The sequence below is a fragment of the Limanda limanda genome, chromosome 9 (assembly GCF_963576545.1).
Source record: "Limanda limanda chromosome 9, fLimLim1.1, whole genome shotgun sequence".
Taxonomy (NCBI): Eukaryota; Metazoa; Chordata; class Actinopteri; order Pleuronectiformes; family Pleuronectidae; genus Limanda; species Limanda limanda.
The window spans coordinates 4,154,712-4,173,121 of NC_083644.1; the positions used below are offsets into that span (position 1 = coordinate 4,154,712).

An 18,410-nucleotide genomic window follows, 5' to 3' on the forward strand; every position below is an offset into this window, starting at 1 on the left:
GCAGAGTCATACAGATTGTGTTCGGTCAGTTCAGGGTGTCACTGAGCAGGGGGGGGGTGAAATGTCTTTGGATGGAAACAAAACTCGAACAATACAAATCTGAATTTTAACAGCAGCAGAAGTAAAACTTTAATTTACCTCTAAAGTGTCTTGTGTAAGTTAAATCAGTTGAGAATCCTGATAGAAATGTATTTGAACAAACATCACCTCGGTTTTCTTTAAATTTTCCAGTGTTTTTTCTTATTTTCTAACTTTGTGTTTTCCAGTTTTATTAAAAGTTTGGACTCTAGCCTTGTGCATCATATAAACACTCGCTGGCCCACATCCACTGTTGTTTGGAATCGGCCTCAATGTCATGATTCTTTGTGAGCAACACCTTAGGGAGCGTCTATATAAAGATCCTCCAGCCTCGGGGGTGAAATCCTGACCCCTGGTTAATAAAAAGCCCACAAGCTGCTGTGTTGTGACCACTTCATCTTCCTGTTAAATGACTGGAAACCAAAAGGCATCGCTCACACGTTGGTTTAGAAACCGTCTCAAATTAGCGCGTAATTGAGCACGGTCCATTTGGAATCATTTCAGAGGAATATGAGCATGAGTTGTGTTATTTGTTTCCATTAGCCGGACTTCATGTGTGGCCTCGAACCGCAGGCGGCAAATAATCAGAGACCAGCAAACGTGTGAGGAGCTCGTGGGATTAAATCACTGAAACGGACCGATTCAGAGTCGACGTTACTCAGACTTCGTTGTCCAAAGAGCAAGGTTTACTTTTAACCTTATTTCAACCCTTCATAAGACATAACATGAAAGAGAGGAAGGTAGGAATAGAAAGTGAAATGGACCCGACTTTGCAGGTGTTCTGAACATTTGCATTTAAACCCAGTTCCCGACAGCGAGCTGATTACCACTAAACACAGTTTCCTCTCGTCGCTGTTTGACTCCGACACGGTGAAATGAATTTAACAGCCGTTAAGTCCACGTCGTCGCTCCGCGGCATCAGAACGCCGGCTTCAAACGGTGATTTAGGAAAACAAATGCATAAATATTTACACTCTGGAGAAACTGAGGAATGTAGCACAGACTTTATTTTATTTCTCGGTAATTCATGCGCATTACAAAACCAAATCGATGGTTTAAACTCCCCCATGTTTGATGGATTGACTAAAAAAAAAGTCTAATTTGACCTCTTGACTTCATAAAGTAATGAAATTACAAGTTTGCATATAAACTTATGTTGCATATTTGGTTATCTGATTTTTATTTAGCCGCTAGATGTTATGATTTTATACATCTTACTAGTTTATGTTCACTTGCAATTTTTTGTTCCTTCAAAGAAAGTTTAGTTTCTTTGTACAAATCATATTTTAGGAACATGCACAAAAGAAAGTTCCCTTCGATTTCACGCTTCTCATCATTCTTCATTTATTCATTCTTACAAAAATAAAACACCAAAAAAATAGATTTTGTCAAATTTACAAGAGAAATTCAACATGTTTTTCTTTTATAATCGGACAGAAACGTTCAATATCAACAGACTATGACTTGGCAGAAAATTATTTTAACAGATTTTCCACTTTATTTGGATTCAAAATCAAAGAAAGAGCTTTTAAGTCTTCTAAATGCATTTGCTGTTCAATCAGTAAAATATATAAGTTTTTTTTAGAGGATGAATTTGAGCTGGAAAATTTACAACTGGCTGAGACAAGAGCACTTTGAGATTCTTTCCATTCTTCTTTAAATCAAAGAGTTATATTCAAATCACATGAAATGAAATGGGCAGTAAACACAAAGAAAGAAATGTCTCCACTTGAAAGAAAATCATTCTATCTGTTATTATTTTAATCCAATCCTAAATTTACTATGGAAAAGGCGAAGAGAACAAAAAATCGACATTAACGGTGATGGACAAACGTTTGCTTCTCATTATTACGGCCTGAGTGAGAACAAATAGTTGTGTTGTTTTTTCGCAGCTGTGTTACCCCAGATACCAAAATAACCGCAGCGCAAAACACTCGGTTGATGTGGACTCAAAGTTATTTCAAGGATCTCCCCGAAGAGAATTGTGCAAAATGAGAGAGAAGTCCTTCACGCTTGATTCAGTGAGATGCACCAAATTGCATATTTATTTCTGACGACCCAACAAGCAAAGCACCGCCACGCTTCCCGGTTTTGACTTTGCCGCAGTTTTCCCTTTTTTCCTCCTCTCGGTTTTAATCTCAAGTGACGTTGATCCCTCTCAACGTGTTTGCACCATTAGCGACGGTGACGTGATTTCTGGAGAAATTAAGAATTACACACAAAACCACATCACGAGGAATTATTCGCATTGCGAGCGTTTTCCTTCATGAACGTAGACATCAACTTCTGACTCGTGTCTTTTATTCATGGAGACAAACGGAAAGAGAGCGAGAGCGAGTCGGAGAGAGCGGGTGTAATGACGGAGTTAATAGCTGCTTCTTTTTCAACATCAAACAAACATCAGGCAAATAATTTGTGAAAATCCCATTAAACCCGCTGAGAGGTCCCATAAACAAGACGCCATACTGTGTCCTGCTGGTTTCACTGCCTCACGTCTCTGATGTGCTGCTAACACTCGATTGGAGCCGCTGCCACTCGGTCCTGCCGAGGATCTCCACGCCAAATGGCACCAAATAAATGAACTTCACACGGAGACGCTGGGACGACTCAGATCTGACGCACTCCATCTTTCTTCTTTCCTTGCTTTGGCATCGAAGAAGAACTCGACTATGAATAAAGCTCCTCACGTGGGATGAAGAGGCCTGAGGTCAGACCGCATACGACAAAAAGTGAGTCAAAGTTACTCATTGTTCAAGAGTCTCCTCAGAGTCCTGGAAACCTCCTGGTGACAAACTGAAGAGGAGATCAGTTCCCTGCTCCTCGTCAGGAAGTGGTCCTGGTTCGGGTTGTGGTAAATCGAGCTAAGTAGCTGATGGATACTGTTTTTATTTTTCATATCGAGACTTAAGTAAAAATGGAGACGATGAACTTGAAATTTCAAATCTAAAGTCAAGCTTTTAAGAATATATCTGACAACTAACGAAGTCTGGTTAGAAGGAGACATAGCTCAAGCTTGGAAGAGGAGGTTTAATTCATGCAAACTGAAACATCAGGAGATGGAGAACTATAAGGTTATCACTGCCTCTTCTGGAAATGTTTGAAAAGTGGGAGGTGGTTCTCCAAACAGTTTCAGGTGAGGCTCAGGGAATGGAATCACAGATGTGTTATAGTTTCTGGGGAGTTCGTTGTTTTCACAGAATCAGAAACTGATGAATAAGAAAGAGAAGAAGCCTTTTTGTCTTGCGTTGGTTTCCCTCTCGTAGTCCAAAGACATGCAGATTGGGGTCGGGTGGATTGGAAACTAACTGGCACGTAGGCGTGAGGGGTGGTTTGTCTCTGGATGTTCTCGTCCTGTGAGACACTGGCGATGTGTCCGTGGTGTGAACCCTCTCTCGCCCACTGTCGGCTGGGATTGGCTCCAGCTAACCTCCCTCAAAGGAGAGAGATAATGAATGGATCGCTCAAGTGTTGGGATCAAATAACAGAATCGTGATTATTTAGACATTCAGCTTTGTCTCCGGAAGGCACTGAAGACTCAAACTGTGGATGATCTATAAGGAACAGAGCTATCTAGCAAATCTGAGACAAACAAGGTTATTTCTACGTTCTAAGATGGTTGTTCATTGTGCTTTTTATCCAAAAGTATTAAGTGTAAAATAATCATTTAAAATCTAGTTTTGGATTTGGAACGTTGTAGTTTGTCTACGTCATAATTTTGCAACAATGACATAAATACATCTGCAGAAAAAATGCGACGAGTAAAAACGTTTTTCTTTTGCCAATCAGCTCCTGACACAGTGAAGAAGAGGTTAGTGAGTGATTATCAGAACCGGCCTTTGTGTTTTTATGTTACACAAGCACACTGATTGGCTATTTCCTTCAAACTTTACCCCCAGGGGGCCACACCCATCAGCTGATTGGCTAGCAGCGACACCCACAGTGTGGCTGTACAACCTGACACTTCAACCTAATTACTGCTCAAACCCTCCTGCTTATAGGTCAGACTTCTGGAATCGGCTCCACGAAGAGGTAAAGTCTGTGTGTGTGTGTGTGTGTGTGTGTGTGCGTGTGTGTGTGTGTGTGTGTGTGTGTGTGTGTGTGTGTGTGTGTCCCGCATGTTAATGTCTCTGACTGAACTTGCTTCCATTTCCAAACTAAAACCCTTTTACTCCTTAACACCATCCTAAATGAATCTTTCATATAAAGTAGTTGATATTTCTTTTTTCATTTATTATTCTGCTTTGTTTTTCTAAGTAGAAAAATAAAACAATGCTAATTTTCACCATTTGACCTTATTTGGTCCGTGGAGGTGATTCGAACTCACAGCCCACTTTGTTGAAATGCAAAATGTTAAAATGTTTGCAGAGGAAAGTCCTCGTTTAAGAAAAGGTAATTGTGTTATTGATTTCTTGTTTCCATGAATATTACCACCACCTCAGATAATGGGAAGCAATGAGAGAAAGAGAGAGAGGAGAATGTGCAGCCGGGTTTGCTGACATCGAGGCGGCTGATTCCTTTTGTGCTGCAATTTGTCAAAACATTGTTGACAAGACACTTTCCTCCAAACACAAAACAAGGAAAGCCAGGAATCACACCGTGCACACAATGGGACATGAACATACTGTGAATGCACACAGTGCACACACACACACACACACACACACACACAGACACACACACAGACATTTTTATAATTCTGATCGCACACTGCAGCTGCAGCCCAGGCAGCACATCGATGTGCAGAGGAACAACACATTTTCACATCTAAACATCTATCTCCTTCTACAATTAAACACTTTTTGATGACCTGGCTCTAGTTTATAGATGATGTTGTGCAAACCAGTGTCTCAGGCTACATCCACAAGGATAAGATTTCATTTTAAAAGGCCTAAAAAGGAAATGATCTCCGCCAAGATAAGTGTTTTTCCGTATCAGAATGTATCTCAATCCTTATTAACACACATGTACACTGAACGTGGTGTAAACAGGAAGAAGGTTTTCTACTCCGCATGAAAATAATGAGAATGAGAAACAGCGATGGTGAAAAGATAGAGGTCTGTTCCCTGCAGCTGTTCGCATTCACCACTGACAGATGAGTCATGACTGATAAGAACCAATCAGGAGGAGAATGTGAGCGACTGCATCATCGTTTCCAAACTTCTCACTTTCTGACAGACAGGAAGATTCCAAATTTCTCCATTTTAGGAGCTCGAGTGTTAACGATGCATTTAAAAACGATAACGTAGCCTTATAGCAGTTAACGAGCCGAGTAAAATAAACAGTTAAAACCAAAGATGAACCGAGCAATTAAAATACCTTATTGGGGAATTCGACTCATTGACGGACCCCAAAACTGAAGCCCCCCCCCGGTGGCTGGCTGCAGTAGAGCTTATGAATGTTTCCTCCTCCACTTTATCAGATGGGACATGGACCAAAGAGAAATGATTGTCAAGTCATCAATCCAAAGATGGTTTCTGTTATTTCAGCTTGTTCTTATCTGATGTAAGTTTAAGTTATTTGATGAAAACGCAGGAACATTTCCTGATTGACAGCTGTCACTGACATGTCATAAGTTGACGGTCAAGGGATAGAAACGATATCTCCTGACACTGCTATGAAAACTCTTCACTCCCGGTTATCTCGGCTGAAGCGATTCCAAACGAAACCCCCTCATGCAGAGTCTCTCTTTCATGAAAGCTCATTCCGTGGACCTCTGGCCCTGATAACTCCCCCATCACACACTTGTCAGAAGACATAAGCTCCGTGCTGGGTGAGGTCCTCGTCACTGCCTCCGCTGGTGGTGATCGGGACAAGCAGGACGAGGCCGCTCGGCTTCTGTCCCGGAGACACGTTCAACCTCTGGCTGGAGGACGATTCTCACCGAATGAGCCACATTCACACGAGAGAGAGAGAGAGAGAGAGACATCCAGCTACTTTTCTCCCTCTTCTCGTTCTGTCCAGACAAATATGTTTACCATAATAATTCCCAGGCGCTGATATATTGATTGTAAACAGACGAGACAACTGAAACCAGGATGAACGGCTCTCGTCTGCGACTGCAGTGCACATCGTGAACCACAAGGTCACGTTTGATTTGGTTACGTACGTCCGGGGAAGAGGAAGAGGAGGAAGTGCAGAAACTGTGTTCGGCGTTTAAAGAAACACGACACTCACGATAAATGAAGCGTGACATGAACCTGCTGAGTCTTATCGTCTCTTTCATAGGTTGTAATTATAAATAAGTGGAGTTTTATTCTATTCACCTTATTAAGCTTTTATTTTTACTTGCACAGATTACAGAGGCAATGTTCAGATTTAGCAACTGTGTGAGTTTGTTTTTGTGAAATCTAGTAAACAGACGCGAGGTTACAATTTGTTAAACTTCGACTTCGATATTGTTCCTGGAAAACTGGCTTAAATGTCCGATATCTTCCGACGAGGTGCGTTCAGGGACTGTCGGAAATACTAACATCCGCTAGCTTAGCCACATCTGGTGGACTTTTAGGCTTAGAACACGGTGTAAACAACCTCGTTTCGAGTCGGATATACATGTCGGGGCTTGTGGACGCTCATATGACACTACGAGAGCAGAATGGAGGCATATATGTTTTTGGACATCTGTAGATAGTTCACTGTTTACCCCTGAAACCTCAAAACTGTCTTGTGGACATCGGCATCGGGCGAGTAGATGATGAGTGCATTTTAATTTATGGGTGAACTCTCCCTTTAACATTATAACAATTAACAAAACTCTGATCACGAGATGTCTTCGGAGACTGTTTGCCAAATGCTCCGTCCTTCAGCGGGGGGGGAATCTGCTGGAGGAGGTTTTGAAAGAGGCTCTGTGACGTCGGGCAGACTTGGAGACTTGGATACTGAGAGGAGCTCCGGCTCTTCGATTGAAACACAAATCAAGCTGATGCTCTCAAATTTATTCCGCGCACGTTGAAGTGTTTCATCAAATTCATTGCCAGCCATGTCCTTTTTGCATATGTTGCATCGTGGGCTATTGGCATCAGGCCTGATACAATGGAGGCAGACTCTTGATTGGATCAGCAGTGTCTCTCCAGCATGTGTCGATGACATGTTTGTATAATGCAACATTTATCAGCCAATCATCAGCATGATTAGCTCCTGGTATAAACACGCCTGATGCTAATTAGCTGCACTTTAATCCTTTTAGAAACCTTTTGTTACAGAATGACCAGGTCGCCTAATTACAAATTTGTTTCTATATAAAGATGAAGAACATGTTCCCTCTTCCTCACACTGTACAATAACTGAGCCAAAATATGCTGCAGCCATCTTGTACTAATGGTGTCTGCAGAGTTGTGATCAGGGAGTGAAGCCAAGCTAACGAGGTCCCGCCCAAAACTCATGCTCGACCAATCAGGAGTCAGTCTCAGCTGTCAATCAAGACGTTTCACCTTGTTCGTACATCATCAAATAACAGATTCAAACCAAACTTATCAGAAACACGAAGACTTAAACATCGGTGTCATACGAGCCAGTTATTGTCCCATTGGCTAACATGAAGGAGGCTGGGTTTATGATCTGTACCGCAGCTAGCCACTAGGGGGTGATCAAGATAATCTGGCTTTACTTTTGTGGAGCTGTCATGTCGTCCATCTTTCTATAAGGTCAAGGGTCGGTGTCATATAGAGCAAATTTCACGTCTCGTTCCTTTTTAACCAATTAGTTTCCTACACTCAAGACCATTAGCATGTGTTCAAAGAGTTGCAAACATGTTGAATGTCATTCGTTTCTTCGATTTTTATGATTTAGATTTTGTTTTGTATCTTATTCTCTTGCCCAATTTGACTTTATACGTTTAAAATGCACCTTTTAGCAGATGTCAGCTCAGATTTGGTTCGGCTCACCTGCCCAGTCTTATACTGACTTAATAAAACACTTCCAACCTGAAAGATTCCCCTCTCACTTTCCCTTTTATCGTTGTACATTTGTAGAACTTTGAATCCTGCGTTCTTTACATCTATATTTGCCTGCCTGTCCTCTTTGTTCCCGCTTCCTTCTCCGGCTCTTTGCTGTGAGTCTTTGTACGTCGCTGCTGCCACCGACTGCCAATCACTGCTCAGCATACCTGCATGCAAAGGTATCCAAAAATACAAGCTGTCCGCAGTGAGGAAGAGGGAAATCGAGCGGAGGAGACGTGTTTGAAGCCCTTTGTTTAAAAGTCGGGGCATCTTGGTTCATGTGCCTGCCAGTTTCTCACCTCGCTGGGTCTTTGTTTGGGCCAAACCGGTGAAAAGAAAAACCAAGCAGCGCCATAAATTTGTTAAATGCAATATGCTTGAGAGTTAAAGAGTTTTTGTATTTGACTTCCCTGTGCACGTCCAGTAAAGGTGTGGTCTATGGAAGCATTGTGTTCCCTTGCACTGCATTATGACGTATTCCTTAACGCTCTCTTCTTGCCTCTTTGCATCGTGCAGCACTCTAACACTTTTACTCCGGCTCGTTTTATACTCTCTTCAAACCGTGCTCCTCCGTCTGAAGCGTTTCAGGAACACACCGGCACGCTGGTGCACCCGGGACAGATAAAGCACAATAGGCTCTGACTTCTTTCAAATTAAAATGGCCTGATTACACAGTGCAGTGCAGGTATTGTGAGGTTCTGCCTCCGCGCCCTATCTCCTCCGCAAACATGTTTGCATATAATTGAAACACTAATCACTCCATAATTACCAGGCGACTCCTTAATATCAAGTGAGGTCGATAGAATAGCCAGCGGGCGGAGAGCGGAGAGAGGAGAAAACAGGGGAGATGAGGCGTGATATAAAAGTTATGGTCCATGAAGAAGAAGAAAGGAGGAGATGACATTTTGAATAATAAGTCTGTGGATATGAATCCACGACACAAAAGGAGACACGGAGCCGGAGCTTCTCTCGTTGGCAGAAACGCTTTCCAGACATCTCGGCCGTCTGAATTATTAAAGGAAACTTTATTTTTTTCCATTTCACACCCATTCCCACCTCTGATGCGCTCCACACAGCCGCAGCAGCAACAGCAACGTCTCTAATTCCAGCTCATGCTCTGAGTGAAAGCAGTCAATGGGCGAATGTTAATTGATTGTACACAGAGGTGCAGGTGGGGGGGGGGACAAGGGAACGTGGAAACCAGTCGACTCTCAACAAGAATTAAAAGCCAGAAAAGTGTTGTGAGATGTTTGACCTTCATCTGCAGCAGAGTGAATACATGAATGGAAGATGAAGTGTTTTCCTGTTTAGACCTTTTTTGCAGCGCAATTAAATCCACGGAATCCATTAATCCACATTATAATATCTGGTCAGACCTTGAGAAGAGAATAAACCTCTTTTCACTCGGAGGCTTTGCAGTTTGACAATTAAAACAATAAAAGAAAAGCTCACATTATGTTTGTGGAAGAAAGCTGTGATTCTCCAAGTGTTTTTAATCTGCTCTTTAAAAAAATCACTTTATTGCCTCTCGTCTAAATATGACCTTCTGTATTCTTCTATTAAAGTAATCTATTATATTAAGAAATGGTGACAAGGGGTTCCAGTGCAGTGGGCAACCAGCAGGGGGGGATAAATCTCTGGTTCCTCTGATGTCCCTTCCTCTTTACTCCAATTCCCTCGCTCCTCTCACCCACCCGACTCCCCCACTCCTGCCCCCTGACGGAGAAGGCCAACTGAGCTCTGGAGAATATTTATGAGCGCGGGAGAGCAATTGGTTTGAGATCATTCGACGAGGGAGGAAGGGAAGGAGCGAGGGAAGGGGCGAGTGGGAGGGAGGGAGGCAGAGAAAAGAGAGAGAGTGAGAGAAAACGAGAGAGACGTGGGGATAGGGCGAGAAGGAGAGGTGAGATTTTAATGTTCCTATTTAACCTTCTTTTTAAACCCTGTGGTTAATTAAAAATGATTTCTTATTGCCACTCCTCGGTCTCGGCGATGTGCTGGCACTGAAGTCTTTCTATTCATGTCGGGGGGGGCAAATCCAGACTCCTCAGAGACCACTTTGGGCTCCGGACTGGGAAACTGGGATTTACAATGAAGCTGTGAGGACTCAGGGAGGAGATAACAGCTCCTGTAACTGACCCGTAGCTCAGGGTCGTGTGTCTTCCAGAAGCAGAATGAAGCTTCCAACAAATACAAATGAGTTTTTATGGCTTTTTTTAAAATGCATGAGTCAGTTTAGGAGCCGAAAACAAGAAGAGAGAAAGTGTTCAGCCCTTTGGAGTTTGGAGGCACTTGTGATCTCTTTAGTCCTCGACTGCTCAGCGAGAGATGACACCGCTGCGGGAGCAAGATATTTATTTATTTTAAAACCCTAAAAAAAAAAAGCAAAATGACAACACAGGACGAGAGTTGCACTTTTTTGACGGGATGATATTTTACTTCTTCACTCGAGTTCCTGTTGGATTTTTGCTCCAATTAGCCGGGCGTTCTTTCATCTTTCAGAGGAAACTGAAAAGGCCACTGCACCTCGAGGGGGGGGGGGGGGGGGAGGAGGACTACAAGTCAAGTTTGCATTTCTAGATATTTGCTGATAGAGGTCCACGCAAGTCGGAGAGCAGTCAGTGCTATAGCTTTGGAAATAGAAGTGGTCAGCCAAGCTTGAGTATGGAAGTAGCCATTGGATTTTGCATGCATGTAGGGCGGGGGTGGTGTGAGGAGGAGAGGGAGGAACAGGGAGACGGAGAGAGAAGAAGAAGCCAGCAGCGGAGCGAGTGAAGGAGGAAGTGATGGATGAGTGCAGAGCCAATAGTGCTACATTCTCTATCTCTGCCTGGCATTGTCACCCCTGTCAGCTGCTAAATGCCAGTGTCAGTCAAACCTCTGTTCGGCTGGCATCAGCTGCGGCCGCTCCGCCGGCACCGAGCATCACAACACCTACCTGGCACACACACACACACACACACACACACACACACAGGGCGTCAGACACATCACACACCTTGAAGAACGCCAACACAATCACGCTGAGACGTGTGGTGACCTGTTTGGAAGCAGGTGGCCTGAAATCATCTCACCAAGCTTTAATTTAGCTACGGGGGAAAAATGTATTTTGGGGAACAAAGGTTTTGTTGGAAAACGAAACTTAGCCCCTATGAATACACACACACACACACACACACACACACACACACACACACACACACACACACGTACTTTGGCAATTGGTAAAAAGACGATGTATCCCTCACGTGAACACACACACACACACACACACACACACACACACACATGTACTTTGGCAATTGGTAAAAAGACAATGTATCCCTCACGTGAACACACACAGACACACACACACACACACACACACACACACACACACACACACACACGTACTTTGGCAATTAGTAAAAAGACGATGTATCCCTCACGTGAACACACACACACACACACACACACACACACACATGTACTTTGGCAATTGGTAAAAAGACGATGTATCCCTCACGTGAACACACACGCACACACACACACACACACACACACACTGACAGTCACCTGCTGTGTGTGAGTGAACATTGAGTTTATTGAACCACCACATAAAAGAATGTTATCAGTCTGTGTAAATGCTTCGAAGGCGTTTCTACCCATACACACACACACACACACAAACACACACAACCACACACACACACACACACACACATGCATGCACACAGACTCACAAATGAAGGAACAGCAGCCACGCACAGCCGAGGTTTGCATGTGTGCATAATTCATTCCATCTCCACGTCGAGTGAACTCCGGAGTGGAACGTGTGAAGTGATGAAACTCCCGTCCTCTCTCCTCAGACACAGGAGACACAATTGCCAATTTATGTCAACAAAAAAAAGTATTTCCATTTGGAAACAGTGCTCACCTTCCACCCCCCCCCCCTTATATCAGTCTGACGATGACACAGACAGCTTATTATCACTACGTGCGTTCCTATGGGGGGAGTTTGCATCTTGAAATATGACTTTAATTCCACTTTCTTGTCTCTGGGATCAAATCTGAATAATGTCACCGGAGTGAGCATTCAAACAATATCCTGCTGCCTGCAACACAAAGCCACGACACATCACAGCTACACACTTCAGAAGCCATTCCCATCTACACACTGTCACACATGGACTGGCTCAGTCAGATATCTGTTACGTCCCGCTGCTTCGCCCCCCCAACCCTCCTGCGGTATATCTTCACTTTGAGTTCCCACTGATATTCAGACAATCCGTGGGTTTGTGTGGTTCCAGGTCCATATGTCCCTGCTGCCCACAGAGGAGAGGAAGCACATGGAGATGACATTTGTATGCAAAACTCCACTAAGTCATCTTCTCCAGCTCCACCTACTAAATATCTGCATCTTCCATAGTCTGAAGGAATGCATTGTGGGATATGTTCCAAGATCCTGCAAAATGCTTCTTTTCCCATCAAATCCAGGCCTCAGGAATGAAAGAGCAGATTCTCTCTCAGGCATCACACACACATCTCTGCATTTGGGAACATTTCTTTGAGATTCAAAACACAGATTCCACCAACAACCACCTCTGAGTCTCACCTGTATATCTTGTACTTGGTGGTGAATCCTTGCTGGTAGCGTTCTGTGAAATCAACATACTCCTGCGAGCGCTGGAAAGGGCCCTTGTCCGACAGGAGCCACCCGAGGGGCCCGGCGGAGCCACTGAACCCGGGGGGGGTCCCGTGGTGGTGGTCCTGAGCCCCGGCCCCGGACCCCAGCGACACCCAGCTCCAGAGCAGGCTTAGTGAAAACCACCTCCATAGAAACATGAGAGCCGTCAGTCTAACGGAGCTGTACGGGCCACTCATGCTGCTTCCCCCGGCCCCGGGGACTCCTCATCGTCCTGCTGAGAGGAGGAAGAGGAGGAAGAGGAGCGGAGAGGAAGAGGAGTTGGTCATTTTTTTTGCTTTTGCTTTTAAGTGGGATGAAGATGAACCAAGAGTGGGGGGGTGCTTATGTCCAGTGTTGCAGGAATTATGGCAGAGGGATATTTATTTATAGAGCTGGGAATTAATTAATTTAAACCAAATAAACACATGTATATCTATAAATTACAGGTTTGGTTTAAGAGAATAAAAGGTCTGAAGGGTATTTTTTTATTTTTTTTATAGATTTTTATTTTATTTTACCTTATTCTGTAAGTTTTGCGATGTGGTCAGAACCGGTCTCCTCAGAATCCCCCGGTAGGTCCGGGAACTCGGGCTCGGCTCGGCGCGGACACGGGGCGGCATTTGGAAAAACGACTTTTTCCCTTCAAGGACTTTCACCACAAATGCAACACAAATAAAAAAAAAAGATACACAACACAAATCGGGTCAACGCAAAAGACCAGCGGACATCCAAGCGCGCTCCTGTCCCCGGGCGTCACGGTGCCATATCTCCAGCTCCGGTGTAAATCCAATCCCCCCGGAACCAGGCGCAGCCCCCCGGACACTTCACCAGTCAAACATCCCAGTAAGACCAGTTATTCACACACATGTATGCATGCACAGGGTCCAGGAGACCACCCTGCGATGAGAGGAGCTTCTCAGGCTGCAGAGGAACGTCCACCTCGGAGCGCAGGAGGAGCGCACTGGAGTCCGGGCGCACTGTTGGATGTGTGAATGACTCGCTCCCTCTCTCTCTCCCTCTCTCCCTCCCTCCCTCCCTGTGCCTCACCACCGCAATCTAATTTATTCCAGCAGCGAGCTCACTCCCGGTTGGCTGGGACGTAACCGGAGGAAGTGAGAGGAGGAGGTGTTCAGATGGAGGAGGAGGAGGAGGAGGAGGAGAGGGAGGAGGAGGAGGAGGAGGATCAGGCTGGATGTGGCGATGGTCAGAGGATGAAGCTGGAGTCAGATGCCTGGTTTTTAGAAAAGCAATACAAGTCACCTGTGGTTCAGATTATTGCGCATCACTGAGGAGAGAAGGTGGAAACAGGAGGACATGAGAATAAAAAGCATGATGCCACTTTTTTGATATAGGATTAGATTTAGAAAGATAGAACAATTAAATGTCTGATTAGAAAACTTTAAGATTTTCCTGTTGAAATCAAACAGAAATGGTCCTTACAATGGAATAATGAATTCACATTCTACAATCTCGAAATTGCACTTTGTTCAAATGGAAGTTATCTCCATGAAAACCTCTCTGAACACTGACTGTAATGATGGCTGTAGGTTGAAGTGATGCTCGTGAAGATGATGAGAAGAATGGGTTGCAACTGGAGGACATGAGAAAAAAAAGCAAGATGACACTTTTTTGATATAGGATTAGATAAAGAAAGATAGAACAATCAAATGTCTAATTAGAAAACAGTAAGATTATCCTGTTGAAATCAAACAGGAATGGTCCCTACAATGAAATAATGAATTCACATTCTACAATCTCTAGAATGCAGTTTGTTCAAATGGAAGTTATCTCTATGAAAACCTCTCTGAACACTGACTGTAATGATGGTTGAAGGTTGAAGTGAAGCTGGAGTCAGATGCCTGGTTTTTAGAAAAGCAATACAAGTCACCTGTGGTTCAGATTAATGTGCATCACCGAGGAGAGGAAGGTTTGTAACAGGAGGACATGAGAATAAAAAGAAAGATGCCGCTTTTTTGATATTGGATAAGATGTAGAAAGAAAGATAGAACAATCAAATGTCTCATTAGAAAACAGTAAGATTATCCTGTTGAAATCAAACAGAAATGGTCTTTACAATGAAATAATTAATTCTGCAATCTCTAAAATGCACTTTGTTCAAACCTCTCTGAACACTGCCTGTAATGATGGCTGTAGGTTGAAGTGAAGCTGGAGTCAGATGCCTGGTTTTTAGAAAAGCAATACAAGTCACCTGTGGTTCAGATTAATGTGCATCACTGAGGAGAGAAGGTGGAAACAGGAGGATATGAATAAAAAGCAAAATGCCACTTTTTGATATAGGATTATTTAGAAAGATAGAACAATCAAATGTCTTATTAGAAAACAGTAAGATTATCCTGATGAAATCAAGCAGAAATGGTCCTTACAATGGAATAATGAATTCACATTCTACAATCTCGAAATTGCACTTTGTTCAAATGGAAGTTATCTCTATGAAAACCTCTCTGAACACTGACTGTAATGATGGCTATAGGTTGAAGTGATGCTCGTGAAGATGATGAGAAGAATGGGTTGCAACTGGAGGACATGAGAAAAAAAAGCAAGATGACACTTTTTTGATATAGGATTAGATAAAGAAAGATAGAACAATCAAATGTCTAATTAGAAAACAAGATTATCCTGTTGAAATCAAACAGGAATGGTCGTTACGATGAAATAATGGATTCACATTCTTCAATCTCTAAAATGCAGTTTGTTCAAATGTTAGTCATCTCCATGAAAACCTCTGTGAACACTGACTGTAATGATGGCTGTAGGTTGAAGTGAAGCTGGAGTCAGATGCCTGTTTTTTTTAGAAAAGCAATACAAGTCACCTGTGGTTCAGATTCAGCGCATCACTGAGAAGAGGAAGGTTTGAAACAGAAGGACATGAGAATAAAAAGCAAGATGCCACTTTTTTGATATAGAATTAGATAAAGAAAGATAGAACAATCAAACTTCTGATTAGAAAACAGTAAGATTATCCTGTTGAAATCAAACAGAAATGGTCCTTACAATGGAATAATGAATTCACATTCTACAATCTCGAAATTGCACTTTGTTCAAATGGAAGTTATCTCCATGAAAACCTCTCTGAACACTGTAATGATGGTTGAAGGTTGAAGTGAAGCTGGAGTCAGATGCCTGTTTTTTTAGAAAAGCAATACAAGTCACCTGTGGTTCAGATTAATGCGCATCACCGAGGAGAGGAAGGTGAACATGAGAATAAAAAGCAAGATGCCACTTTTTTATATAAGTAAATATAGAAAGATAGGTAGAACAATTAAATGTCTGATTAGAAAATAGTAAGATTATCCTGTTGAAATCACACATTAATGGTCCTAACAATGAAATAATGAATTCTACAACCTCTAAAATGCACTTTGTTCAAGCCTCTCTGAACACTGCCTGTAATGATTGCTGTAGGTTGAAGTGAAGCTGGTGAAGATGATGAGAAGGAAGCGAGAGCATCCAGGGCCCCCCTGCGGTTCCTCTCGCTCTCCTCCTTGCCCTCTTCCACTCTCTTTCCTTTCTTCCTGCAGGAATAATCACTGCTTTTCTCCATCAGCAAACTTAATTAGATCTGCTCTATCCCCACTCCATCGCGCCGCTTGTGTGTCGGACACTGAGCCCGGATCAGAGAGAGAGCCGGGCGAGTCGCAGGGACGGGAAGCGTGTGCTGCCTTTCAGCCTTTTCTCTCTGGATGTTCAAAGGGAGGTTTTTTTCATACAGGGATTGGATTAGAGAAATGAAACCACTATTGAGTCATGCGATTCTCCGGCTTCCCAAAACTCAAAAAGAAGCTTGAAATCCCGCGGCACAGCGACTTGCCGGATTCCGGGAGAGTGAGAGAATGAGTTGATTTGTCACGGTTTCATCATCACGTCTTGGGATTGGGTGACTTCTCTCTCTGACCCGGCCTCGGAGCCATGATGACGGATGGAGGACGACTTCCTGAAAGCAGCTGACTCTCCGGATCTGGCTTCTTTCCACCTGCCTGTTTCCCCGAGCTGCTCTGTATGTCGCTGACCATTTTAAGCTTTGTCTGCAAGCACAGGTAATGTTTTTGAGTTTTGAATAAAAGATGATTTTTTTTTAGTGGAGAGTGTGTCATGGCTCATTACCTCCATGGATTCCCTTTGCATTTTAGGAAGCTTTTAGACCCTTGTTCTCATGTTCCACGAACCCCGGAACCCAGATGAGCCGACCGGAGGCAGGTCCCATCGGCTTATATTTACCGCTTCGGATAAATCATTCATCAATTTGTGCGTGTTTATGGGAGCAGGAGCAGACATGTTTAAGTGTTTACCGCCACGTGCACACAACAAATGGGCTTGTTTCATTTTTTGAAGGCGCGATGGGCATGAGGCAGGATTGATCGCCAGTTGATGGAACGTCAGGATGTCCAAGAGGAGCCCGTCACACATGAAGGAGTAAAAAGGAAAAACTCAAAGACAGTGTCTCGGACAAAAGGTCTCATTACAGCTCCAGAGAGGTGCAGGGAGGCTGCAGGTCACGGTGGCTGAGCAGTGACCTATAACGAGCAGCCAGCCACGTGCTCTTGGAGGCCACAGTCACCGAAGAGTGCACAAGCGGAACCTTGGCAACCGCATCCAGCCAAGACGTCCTCCTGCAGAGGGTCTGAATTCGGTAAACAAGGGAGAAATGCTGCCTGGAATTCTGTGGCAGTGCAACCGGTATTACCCGAGTTTTTGTAAATCATTATTCATGTATTCTTACCGTAATGCTCTATTCGTATTCAGGGTTGTGTTCAGCTTCCCCCTTTAATTGTGTCGTCCCTCGATGGAAGTTCTTATTTATTTTATTTTCCCACGCTGAGGAACAGTGCAGGTAGAGATAGCACATAAAACCGAGCCTGTAAAATGACATACAACATAATGAAAAACCTTAAACATGCAGTAAAGTTCTATAAAACACACCGGGTGCTGCAAACGGCCTCATAAATCCCTGAGGTGGAAAGAGACAACTACATTTACTTGAGATAAAAAATACTGATAGCTGGTTTAATTAAATGTTTATATGGACACTGGGTCAAAGGACTCTGTGTAATGTGGAAGGAGTTCAGTCTCTGATGAACCCCGAAAGGTTTACTGAGCTTTTAGGTTCGCTTTAAAGATCATATATCAAATAGTATGTTTTCATATCAGTTGGACTTAAACTGCAAAGTGACACATATATGGAGACTTCTTCCTCAGAGTATATAAAATAAACACATTCGTATGAAATGACCTTCGAAGATATGTTTTGTGAAACTCCATATTTTCATTGAAAACCCATATTAATGAAATTGTGAATGATACAAAGGAAAATGACAATGTTTTGATCTGAATAATGCATGAATAATAATGAAATCATAATCAATATATTTATTTATTTTTTCAAGCAAATTAATGTAACAATGACTTTAATTTATCCCTGAATAATTTTCTTTAGCAAAATGACATTATTCATACTTACAATGTGTTAAACCGGTTGAACGAGTTTATATTTACTTACTCTTTCACAGTTTTCTTGAATGAAAAGTCCTAATTAGCATTTAAACTAACTTCCTGAGGCGCACAATACACACTCTGGTCTAAATACATTCTAAAAGTTAAACTTTTTTCCAAGTATATAAAGACAAATACCAAAAAGGGTAAAATACCAGAGGTGGGGACACATCTGAGATCCTGGATGTCGCTTACGACCACAGAGCTATGTGGAAACAAGGCAT

At 43.1% G+C, this 18,410-nt stretch overlaps 1 protein-coding gene across 1 annotated transcript in view; it reads right to left on the reverse strand.

Moving 5' to 3' along the window:
* The window catches only part of brinp3a.1 (bone morphogenetic protein/retinoic acid inducible neural-specific 3a, tandem duplicate 1), a 50,022-nt gene extending 37,147 nt beyond the window's left edge, over window positions 1–12,875 (reverse strand). The window contains exon 1 of the mRNA XM_061078544.1: window positions 12,607–12,875. Within this exon, the coding sequence (XP_060934527.1) occupies window positions 12,607–12,875 (269 nt within the window). The remainder of the gene's footprint in view (window positions 1–12,606) is intronic.
* Between the last annotated feature and the right edge of the window lie 5,535 nt (window positions 12,876–18,410).